Source organism: Equus quagga, chromosome 14 (assembly GCF_021613505.1).
Source record: "Equus quagga isolate Etosha38 chromosome 14, UCLA_HA_Equagga_1.0, whole genome shotgun sequence".
Lineage (NCBI taxonomy): Eukaryota > Metazoa > Chordata > Mammalia > Perissodactyla > Equidae > Equus > Equus quagga.
The window spans coordinates 71,316,729-71,329,554 of NC_060280.1; the positions used below are offsets into that span (position 1 = coordinate 71,316,729).

The 12,826-nt window shown below is 35.9% G+C and overlaps 1 protein-coding gene across 1 annotated transcript; it reads left to right on the forward strand.

Moving 5' to 3' along the window:
- Positions 1–1,706: 1,706 nt before the first annotated feature.
- Positions 1,707–2,669, forward strand: LOC124225395 (olfactory receptor 10G6). Its single transcript, XM_046638054.1, is given in 1 exon segment — positions 1,707–2,669. A coding segment is annotated over 1 exon segment (951 nt). The 5' UTR covers positions 1,707–1,718.
- The last annotated feature ends 10,157 nt before the right edge of the window (positions 2,670–12,826 follow it).

The following is a 12,826-nucleotide window of genomic DNA, read 5'->3' on the forward strand; positions in this document are numbered from 1 at the left end:
ATTCTGTAGCTACATGTTGAGAGATTATTTAGTTTCTATGAGGTTTAGATTTTTACTTACGGTGACCACCTGTCTCAGTTTTTCTTGGACTCTCCTAGGTTTAACAAGGAAAATCTCATGACCCAGGAAATTATTCAACCCCCAGAAAGTCTGTTTTCCCTGTTAAGATTGGTCTCATGTCACTGAAGAAGATGGAAAGGGGTAAGATTATGGACACATGGTGATTCATGCAGTAGAAGAAGGAGAGGAAATAGCCAGAGAGAAACCATAGCTGCAACCTTGGTTCTTTTGCCTACTAGGAGTCCAGTTGGAAACCAAATTTCATTCCACACCCTCTGAAGCCTTCTGAATGATTCTCGGTGGCCCCTGAGTCCTCAGGAAGGTGACATACTATTTTGGATGTTTGCCTTCAGTTGGTAAACAGACTATTAGAGCAAAGATTGGTAGGAGAAAGGTGACACTAGGAAGGATACACCTCACTTGATCCCTCAGTGGGAGAGCTCTGGCATTCCCTTAGCCACTTCTCTGATTTCTTCCTTTAACTGTGGTTGATGACCGTCACCAGTAGTCCTGGGAGAAAAGGCTCTTTGTGAGGCTGCTTCAAAGTTGGAGGACTCACATCTCCTATTCCAACTCACTGGAAGCTACAGGTTCACTTCAGACCTGAGGCACAAATGTAATGACTGAATTTGCCTAATAATAGGACAACAACACATCGCTGCTAGAAAATTACAGCTAATGTTTAGTAAGTGCTACTGTGAATTATGTAAATTAATTTATTTAATCCTTACAACAATCCTATGAGGTAGGCACTATGCCTGTCCCCACTTTTAGAAATAGGCAAAGAAAGGTGAAATGGCTTTTCCAAGATTACCAATGAGTGTAAGTGGAGGAACTAGGATGTATAAACTTGGTCTGACTTCAGAGGCTATGCTCTCAAGATACAATATATGCTGCTTTACTGAATGAACAGATTGATGAATGGATGGATGGACAGATGGACTGCACTTATCCAGAAGCAGAGAGAAGAGATCACAACAGGTGCCTTGGGGCTGAGATTTCGTATTGTTTCACTATCCTGAAAGATTTTAAATAGCATGAGTGTTTTTGAAATAGAATTTATGAAAATAGTTATTTCTGGCTACAACTTCAAAGATTCTGAATATTGTATGTTTAATGTGTAGCCCAGAGAGTGCATTTTTAAAAATCCACACAGATTTTTATTGGGCACATTTACATTAGGAAATATAATTGCAACTCTCATATTCTTAAAAAATAAATAAATAACCTATATCCTAACTCTCTGGTACATACAGCGAAGATCAAACTGAAGGAAAACAACAGAACAGCCATTTCTTCATAGATTGATTTAGGTTTTATATGATTGTACTTCTTCCTCATGACATGAAAGCCCTGTGTATGGTCTTTCCTTCACTCTCCTGAATTATATACACATCATCCATTACATGAGTTTTAATCTCGAAGAGAACAATTGCTCCCTGGAACCAAGCAGAATCTCAGAATGAGGAGTTGAGTGAGTGTGGGGAGAAAGAGTGATTAGGAACAAGAGCTAAGCAAGAGCAAGATCCCTTTTTCTGAGATCCTTTTCTGTCTGTATTTGGGAATGACACAGAATATATGTACAATGCCTAGAGAATTTAAAGGGCAGTAAGCTTTTCCTTTCTGCTACTTTTTTGGCAGATGTGAGCAGCAAGGAAATGCAAGGTGGAAATCAGACTTCTGTGTCTCACTTCATTTTGGTGGGCTTGCACCACCCACCACAATTGGGGATACCACTCTTCCTAGCTTTCCTTGTCATCTATGCCCTCACTGTCTCTGGCAATGGCCTCATCATCCTCACTGTCTTTGTGGACAGCCGGTTCCATCGCCCCATGTACTGGTTCCTATGTCACCTCTCCTTCTTGGACATGACCATTTCCTGTGCCATTGTCCCCAAGATGCTAGCTGGCTTTCTCTTGGATAGTAGAGTTATCTCCTTTGGGGGCTGTGTAATCCAACTTTTTTCTTTCCATTTCTTGGGCTGCACTGAATGTTTCCTTTACACACTAATGGCTTATGATCGTTTCCTGGCCATTTGTAAGCCTTTACATTATGCCACCACCATGACTCATAGTGTCTGTAACTAACTGGCTTTTGGCACGTGGCTGGGAGGCACCCTCCACTCACTTTTCCAGACAAGCTTCATATTCCGGCTGCCCTTCTGTGGTCCAAACAGGGTAGACTACTTCTTTTGTGACATCCCAGCCGTGCTGCGTCTAGCCTGTGCTGACACCACCATCAACGAGCTGGTCACCTTTGTGGACATTGGATTCCTGGCCCTCACCTGCTTTGTGCTTATCCTTACTTCCTATGGTTTCATTGTGGCTGCCATCCTGCGAATCCGGTCCGTTGATGGGCGCCGCAATGCCTTCTCCACCTGTGGTGCCCACCTCACTGTTGTCATTGTTTACTATGTGCCCTGCACTTTCATTTATCTTCATCCTGGCTCACAGGAACCCCTGGATGCGGTGGTAGCTGTCTTCTACACTGTCATCACTCCCTTGCTTAACCCCATCATCTACACACTCCGCAACAAAGAGATGAAGGCAGCATTATGGAGGCTGGTAGGTCGCAAGGATGTGCAGTCTCATGAACTCCATGCATCATAGACATGCAGTAGATACTAAAATTTAGGGCACCAGATGAGATACCAGATAACTGGGACGATTTACCACAGAGAGATAAAGGAGGATTCATGCAGAAGTAGAGGACTCCTAGGTACAGAAGTAGGAATCCTGGAAAGTTCCACAGTGTTACCTGCTTTCAAACATCATTTTCTGTATTTCTTCCAGTGGGAATCAACCAAAGCAACTTAGATGGAGATGGAGAAAGGAAAGTCTCTTCAATAAATGGTGTTGGGAAAACTGGACAGCCACATGCAAAAGAATGAAAGTAGACCATTCCTTTACACCACGCACAAAAATCAACTCAAAATGGATTAAAGACTTGAATGTAAGACCCACAACCATGAGACTTCTAGAAGAAAACATAGGCAGTACGCTCTATGACATTGGTCTGAGCAGCATATTTTCAAGTCCCATGTCTGACCGGGCAAGGGAAACAAAAGAAAAAATGAACAAATGGGACTACATCAAACTAAAAAGCTTCTGCACAGCAAAGGAAACCATCAAAAAAATGAAAAGACAACCTAACAATTGGGAGAACATATTTGCAAACTACATATCAGATAAGGGGTTAACATCCAAAATATACAAAGAACTCACACAGCTCAACAACAAAAAAACCAACAATCCAATTAGAAAATGGGCAAAAGATCTGAACAGAGATTTCTCCACAGAAGATATACAGATGGCCAGCAGGCATATGAAAAGATGCTCAACATCATTAGCTATCAGGGAGATGCAAATCAAAACTACAATGAGGTATCACCTCACTCCGGTCAGAATGGCTGTAATTAACAAGACAGGAAACAACAAATGCTGGAGAGGGTGTGCAGAGAAGGGAACCCTTGTTCACTGCTGGTGGCAGTGCAAACTGGTGCAGCCACTATGGAAAGCAGTTTGGAGTATCCTCAGAAAATTAAGGATAGATCTACCATATGATCCAGCTATTCCACTGCTGGGTGTTTATCCAAAGAACTTGAAAACACAAAGCCATAAAGATCCTTGCACCCCTATGTTCATTGTGGCATTATACACAACAGCCAAGACTTGGAAGCAACCTAGGTGCCCATCAAGGGATGAATGGATAAAGAAGATGTGGTATTTATACACGATGGACTACTACTCAGCCATAAGAAATGACGAAATCCGGCCATTTGTGACAACATGGATGGACCTTGAGGGTATTATGCTGAGTGAAATAAGTCAGAGGGAGAAAGTCAAATACCATATGATCTCACTCATAAGTAGAAGATGAATACGACAAAAAAAAAACCCACATAGCATTGGAGATTGGACTGGTGGTTACCATTTTGGAAGGGGGGAGGGGGGAGGGCAAAAGGGGTGACTAGGGTCACATGTGAGGGGATGCACTGTAATTAGTGCTCGGGTGGTGAACATGATGTAATGTATACAGAATTTGAAATATGATGTACATCCGAAAACAATAAAAATTAAAAAAAAAAAAAAGAGACACCAATCCACCCCCTAATCTGTGTGTGACTTAATTTGCCTGCCAGGAAAGCAGCTATTCCAGTATTAAAATGGAGAGAGGTGGAGCCGGCTGGTGGCATAGTGGTTAAATTCACATGCTCAGCTTTGGTGGCCTGGCCCCAGGTTTTGGGCCAGATCACAGCACAAACCTACACACCTCTCATCAAGCCATGCTGTAGCTGTGTCCCACATCCAAAGTAGAGGAAAATTGGCACAGATGTCAGCTCAGCAACAGTCTTCCTCAAGCAAAAAGAGGAAGACTGAAAACAGATGTTAGCTCAGGGCCGATCTTCTTCAGCAAAAAAATGAAAGAAAGAAAGAAAGGTAGGAAGAAAGAAAGATATAGAATAATATAAAACAGAGAGGGAAAATCATTCAAGTGGACATCGGAATAACTGAGGTTCAGCTCATCCATGAATGTTTTTCTCTCCCTTTTGCCAAGTGATCTGTCCAAATGTCTCATTCACAAACTCTTTGTCAGTAAAGTGAAAGGACTGGATTAGGTGATATGTAGAGAATCTCCAAGATCTAAGCTCTATCACTCAGAGGTATGTGAAATGCTATTCATATTCTCATTTATTTTAGTAAATTATCCTTTTTTTATTCTTTATGAAATAATTTTATTAAGTATATAATACATATTAAAGAATAATGATAAAAAATGTAATGTACAAACAATAAATGAAACTTTGTATCACCTAACTTAAGAGAACAAATCACATTTTTAGGATAATAAAATACAACTATAAGGAAAAAAATGACTTGCCCAAGTTCATTTAGAAAGTGTCAATATCTTTATTCTCCCATTCGAGATGGTATATAGCTAACTGGTAGAAATAAGGTGGATTTTGAACTCAGTTGGACATACTAGTATTTTAATTCTGATTCCACCAGTCACGAGATGTAGGATCTTGTGCAAATTTTACAATATTTTATGTTTCAGTGTCCTCTTTTAATAATAAGGTTAAAAATAACTAAGTTGTAAGATTTTATGTGGGCAAAATGATGTAATTATGTTAAGTTCCTGGTGAAAAATAGATGTATCCATTTCTTGTCAAGCAGGCTGAAGAAGTCAAGGAGAGCTTATTATACAAGCTCAGATTCAAACTGTCTGTGAAGAATTGGCAGGGTTTTGATATCATCACTGAACATGGAGAAAGCAACTATCAAAAAAAAAGACATTTCTTTATTTCTCCTCATCTTCTTCATCTATAGGAAGAAGAAGCCACATTCTTAAGCACTGAATCATGGGATAAATGAGAAGACAAAGAGGAAAAAAGAGACAGGTCGTAGAATGGCCAATTAATAGATTATTATAATATCCCAGGCATGAGAGAAAATATTGCTTAACTTGAGTGATAACACTGGAGCTGGAAAGGCATTATACAGACTATGTCAGAGGTGTTTTAAAGGAAAAAAGATTACAGAGAAAAAATCGAAAGACTGTTAGAACTTGAACAGTAACCATAATCATTTTCGATGTATATATCCAACACACTGTGCCTTTTACTTTGTGTTGTCCTTCCTTAGAACTATATTTTAAGATAATGCTATTATTCACATTATACAAATAACAGAACTGAGACTGAGGGAGGGAGGTGAAGTAACTTTTCCAAGGTCATGCAACCGGGAACAGTTGAAGCCAGGATTTCAACTCAAATCTGTATGGCTGCAGAGACCACACATTTCGATTATGCCATAATACCTTAGAAAGAATCAAGTCTAGCTCCCATTGTTTATGAACTCCCAATTATATTAGAGGTCTCAAAGTCACTTTAGGCCTTTAACCAAAGGCAGTTATCTTTGAGATAAAGATTCACTGACCTTTAAATAGTGCACGAACCTCTTTAAACGCAGGTCTGAACCTAGCTTTCCCGGAAGGTAAAAATACATCAAAAAGAAAAAAAAAAGGAGAGAGAGAAAGAGAAAGAAATGCAATGAAGGTACAGCATCCATCCAAAATTGGGAGATATTCTCCCTTGTTCTAGTATGTCAGAGTTATTGATAGATATGTAGGAAGGCCAGAAGTAACCAAGACAAACTCATTATTCCTATCAGAGTAGTCTTTAAGCACAGGTAGAATATATGGAAAGCCAAATACAGAATGGGAGATAGTGCTAAAACAAGCTATAATCCTGTCCTAAAGCATTCCTTTATCTTTTCAAATGAGTGGTTTCTTGAAATGGTGGGATAAATTATGGAAGAAGATTGTGGCATTCAATTCCATTCTTATATTATTCCCTTATCCTCAACTTTGACCTTAAAACTTTTATATCTGTCTACACAGTAAGAATCCTTTACTCTCTCAAACTCTGTTCCTTCATCTTCATATCTGACTCAGGTAGCATGGATTCTTCAGCACATTGGTTTATTATAGGCCTCCATAATGGGATTAAACACAACCTACCTTATATTGTTATTGAATGCTTCATGTGCATAACTAGACAATCAAAACTTTAAGAGCAGAGATCCCTCATACCTCTTATGTTCCAAACAAAGGTTAACTCAGTAAAATATTTGTTCAACCCAGTATTCAAGATCTGGAAATAAAATGAGACACATACACATTCTTCACAATAAAATTATCATGTCAGAAAATTTGTTTTTTATCCAGTAGGGGAAGAAGACAAATTGTTAATCTCAATTGTTTTCTCCTTTTAGATATTTCTATCTTTGGGTTTGGTTTTTAAATTTAGGAGATTTCTTGTGTTTGTACACAGGTTCACTTGAAATTTAAAAGGAAAAAGTCTAGAAAATTAATTATTAATTAAAATGAAAAAAATACTTTACAAAAGGAAGACAACTACATTAGACTATCATTTTTCCAGCCTCCCTTCACTGCAAATAGGACACAAACTGATATTTTCTTTATGAAGAATACGTCAAATGGATAGGAAACAACAGCATTATTTGGACAAGATAACTTGCAGGGAAGGACATGCTACAAGAGTGACTAACTAAGCATTTTGACTATTCTTCACTAAGTATAGGTCATCCTATGGCATGGAGCTTCTGAGGGAGAAGTTCACCAGTATTCCTGAAGGTAGGGTATACCAAGGAAATTATGATGCATGTAATCATGTGGACTAAATATCCTCATAAAACGAAAGACTTCCACAGTAGCAGTGGCATTCAAATAATGAATATGCAAGTGATTTATGATTTCAGAGCTATTGTTTAAATAATATGAAGATCTGTAAAAGATATAGTTGTTTCCCCCATCACTGGAAATGTTAGAATTTAATAAAATGACATTTCTTTAAAAATATTCTGTTACTTAGAGCTTTTATTGGTAAGTTTACATCCACTTCCTATTTTAATTATTACTCACAATTTTGCTATGTAAATCAAGATAAATGTCTGAAAACATTAAAACCCAGAGAGCACAGAATTTAGAGAAGCTATGATGAGGTAATGTTTGCCCAGAATGTTGTAGATACATATGAGCTTTGGAGACAGATGTTCAAGAACCAGTTTTACCACTCTTCAATAAAGGGAAGTTCTCTTTGAGACAAGGATTCTCCAACTTTGAATAGGAGTTTTTGAACTTAGATCACCCTCCATTAGACATACACACAGGTTCTCAAAATTGTACTAAATTCTAAGATATTAGGGCAAATTATATTTTCCAAAGATGACCACAGCAATATCTCCCATCCCAAATATTCTTCATGAAACAAAACTATGACACTTTTCCATCAAAAGGTGGAGGGGTCATATCTTCCCCTTCTGAATTTGGAAGATGCTATATGACTTCTGAGGCTAGATCATTAAAGGCAATATAGCTTCTTGCTGGTTCTCTAGGGCACTTACTCTTGGAACTAGTCACCATGCGCTGAAGAAGGGCAAACATCCATGGACCACATGAAAAGACCTGTAGAGAGAAGCCCACTTAAAGAGATATTGAGGCCTTGGGCCTCCAGCAGCTAAGTTCTTAGACAAAAGACTTACCAAGTGTGTGGTTGAGCCATCTAACCTCAGTCAGGCTGTCCAAGTGAATATCAAGTAAAGAAGAGGTGAATTTTCTTTACCACGCCCAGCACAAATTGCAGATTTGTGACTAAACAAATGATTGTCATTGTTTTAAGGCACTAAATTTTGCGATGTTTTGTTACACAGCAAAAAATTAATAGAAAACACACATCTAGTGCCCAGATAACGGTTTCTAATTATGTTCTCTAATAAAAGAAAATAGTTCAGAAACTGGGGCAGAAAATATAAAAGATAAGCCTGAAGCATCTTGTAGTGTTAGAAAGCAAAGAAGTGCGAATCTACACACACACACTCACACAAACAGAAAGATGGTGTTATGTCGAACAGACACAGGAGCCAATTGAAAGGGTTCATAGTGGCCCAAACTGAACAATTTGAACCAGAAAATAAATGAAGTAGCTTTGGATTATAGTTTAAAGTATAAAATAAATATCCATGAGTCCATAGTGATATAAACAAATGATTGAGTATATCCATGAGGAAAATGGACAAATGCATCTTGCAGAAGCCCAAAGAAAAAAGAAGAAAAGCGATGGTAAAGATAGAGCAAAAATCAGTGAAACCAGAAACAGAAAAACAATAGAGAAAAACAATGAAACATATATCTAGGTATTTGAAAAGATCAATAAAATTGACAAACTACTAGAAAAAATGACAAAGAAAAAAATAGTTGACACAAATTGCCAACGTGAGGGAGAAAAAACAGCAAATATCACTACAACCATCAAAACGATAATAAGAAGACACTAAGAAAAAATTTCACGCATAAACTTGACAACAGAAATGAAATGAATTAATGCCTTAAAAAACACAAAATACCACAAAAGAAACAGAAAAGTAGAATAGTCCTATAACGATTAAGGAAAGTAAATTTGTAACTTAAAAAGTCCCCAAGAAGAAATTTATAGGTCTAGATGTTTTCAGTGAGAAATTCTAACAAATATTTGAAAATTAACGCGAATTCTGCATAATCTCTTCCAGGAAATAGAAGTAAAGAGAATAATTCCCAATTCATTTTACGTTGCCACTATTACCCTGATGCAAAAATCAAAGATAGGACAAAAAAGAAAAGCACCTGTTAATATCCCTTCAAAAAATCTTTTACATCATATTAGCAGACAAAATTCAGCAATAAATAAACAGAATTATACACTACAACCAGTAGAGTTTGTTCCAAGGATGCAAGGATGGTTCTACATTGGAAAAATCAAGAAATGTAATCCACTATATGAACAAGCTTAAGAAGAAAAAACACATACTCATTTCAATCAAGTCACAAAAAAACAATTTGATTAAATTCAAAAACCATTCATGATTTAAAAAAAAAACTCTCAGAAACTAGGAATAGAGAAAAACTTCCTCAAGTTGAAAAAGAACAACTAGAAAAAACCTTCAGCTAACATTATAATTGAGGGTGAAAAACCAAATGCTTTCCCTGTGATTGGAAATGACACAGAGAGGTCCACCACCATCACTTTTATTCAGCAATGTACAGAAAGTATTGGTCAGTGCAATAAGGAAAGAAAAGGAATTGAATGGACATAGAACAGAAAAAAAGAAGTAATAGTGTCCCTAATTGCAGATAACCTAATTTTCTACATAGAAAAATCCCAAGGAATCTATTTAAAAACTCCTAGAAGACATAAACGAGTTTAGCAAGGTCATAGGCTCAAAATCAATTATAATTGTATGTACTACCAATAAACACATAAACGCTGAAATTAAAGTGATATCACTTACAATTGTTAAAAATTTAAATACGTGTAAACCTAACAAAACATGTACAGAATTTGTGTGCTGCAAACTACACAATGCTGATGAAAGAAATACAAGAAAATAAATGGAGAGACCTATTGTGAATTGGAAGACAACATAGTAAAGCTGTTAATTCTCTCCAAGTGAGTATACAGATTAAAAGTAATTCCCATCAAAATCTCAGCAATATTTTTTAAAAATATAAACAAGCTTGTTCTAAACTTTATATAGAAAAGCAAAGAAACTACAATACCAAAAAATTTGGAAAGAAAGAATAAAATAAAATCATATCACCCTAGCTGATTTCAAAACATATATCTGCGGCTGCAGTAATCAAGACTGTGTGGGATTGGTGAACAGATAAATACATTGCTCAATGAAAGACAGTAAAGAATCCTAAAACAGACCCACACAAATATTCCCAAATGAGTTTTGAAAAAGTAAAAAAGCTGTTCAATAAAGGAAAGACAACCTTTTTAATAAATGCTGTTGGAGCAATTGGACATTCACAGCCAAAAAAAAAAAAACCCAATCTAAATCTCACACCTTATTAAAAAACTAATTCAAAATGGGTCACAGACATGGATTAAAACAAAATCTATGAAACTTTTAGGAAAAAAGTCTGGGAAAACTCTTTAGGATATAGGGCTCGGCAAAGAGTTCTTAGAGTTGACACCAAAAGTATGATCCATAGAAGGAAAAACTGTACTTCTTTAGAATTAAAAACTTCAGCTTTATTAAAACTCTTTTAAAGGATGAAAAGACAAGCTACAGACAATATTTGTAATCCGCATATAGACCAAAGGACTTCCTGGAATGTAACTAGAATATGAATTTTTCTAAATATCAAAACTCAATGCTTAAAAAAAATTCCTATTACAAAATGGACAAAAGATATGAAGAGACAGGTAACTGAAGAGTATATATACCTGGCAAATAAGCATATGGAAATATATTCAATATTATTAGGAATTAGGGTCATAAAAATTAAAACTACAATGAGATATCATTTCACATCCATCAGAATGGCTAAAATAAAATATAGTGACAATACTAAATCATGGCATAGATATGGAGAAACTGGATCACTCGTATGCTGCTGGAGGGAATATAAAATGATACCGCAGCCACTCTGGAAAGCATTTTGTTCGTTTCTCTCTCCCTTTTCTTTCTTCTCAATCCAAATTTTCTTTTTCTTTTTCTTTCTTTTTTTTTTTTTTTTGAGATACACTTGACATACAACATTGTGAAAGTTTAAGGCTTACGACGTGTTAATTTGATATATTTATATATTGCTATGGGATTACCACCATAGCATTAGCTAACACCTCTGTCTTGTACACAGTTAATATTTGTGTGTGTGTGGTGAGAACAATTAAAATCTAGTCTCTTAGCAACTTTGAAGTTTATAATAGAGTATTGCTGACTATAATCACTATGGTGTGCATCAGATCTCCAGATTTATTTATCTAGTAGTTGCAATTTTGTACCCTTAAATATCTCCTCAATTCCTCTACCCCTCAGCCCCTGGTAACCACTATTCCACTCTGTTTTTATGAGTTTGACTTTTTTAGATTCCACGTGTAAGTGATATCATATGGTTTTTCTCTTCTCTGTCAGATTTATCTTATTTAGCATTATGTCCTCAAAGTCCATCGATGTTATCAAAATTGGCAGAATTTTCTTCTTTCTTGACACACTGAAAATGCAACTACCATTCAACCCAGCAATTGCACTCCTGGGCATTTATCCCAGTAAAATGAAAACTTAAGTTCACACGAAAACCTATACACATATGTTATACAAATGTTATCCATAATAGCCAAAAACTGTAAATAATTTTTTCCTTCCAAATGTGAACGGTTAAATAAACTTCTGTACTTTCATACCATGGTATACTATTCATCAATAAAAAGAAAGAAACTATTGACACATAAAACAATTTGGATAAATATTCAGATAATTATATGGAGGGACAAAAAATGTCAAAAATGTTATATAGCATATGATTCTATTTATGTAACATTATTGAAATGATAAAATTGTAGAAATGGTGAACAAATTAGTGGTTTCTAGGTGTCAAGAAGAGGGTGGGGTTGAGAGAGAAATGGGTATGGCTATTTTTGGATTATGTTAAAATTTTGGTTGTAATATTTACTACTGTTTTGTGAGAGGTTACCATGGGGAGGAAACTTGGTAGAGGGTACACAGGATCTCTATTACTTTTTACATTTGCATACAGTTGAAAATAAAAATTTTAATCAAAAACGACAGCAAAAAAAGGACTGCATAACTTTAGTAATGTATCAATATCATATTTAAAACAGTTGATTAAAAAAAATTTTAAAAACCAGTTGATTAAATATGCTAACATAATCAATTTTAGCTGATGTCACCGATGTTTTGAACTTAATACATGTAAGTTTCTCTTTAAAAACAAATTAAATTTTAAGAACTGAAGAGAAATTTTGCAATTAAAATTTATAATAGATAAAGCAAAAAAATTCACAGCATGGACTTCAGAGTAGATTGGAGACAACGGAGGAAAGAAATAGTGAACTGAAAGATGAACCAGGAGAAATTATATAATGTGAATGACAGATAAAAAATATTAGACAAAAATAAGCAGAGCCTCAGAAACCTTAGGAACAATAATGAAACATGTAATATTTATGTCTTTTGAGTCACAGAAGGCAAAGAGGAAGAACTGTAAGGCTGAAAACAATCTTCAAAAACATAGTGCCTTAAAATTTCTCAAATTCAATGGAAGACAAACCTAGAGATTCAAGAGCTATGCAAGCTTCAAACAGAATAAATCCAAAGAAATCCATGCCATGACTGATCAGAGTTAAACTTTTGAAAAATGAAAACAAAACAAAACAAAATCTTAAATGAAAGTAGAG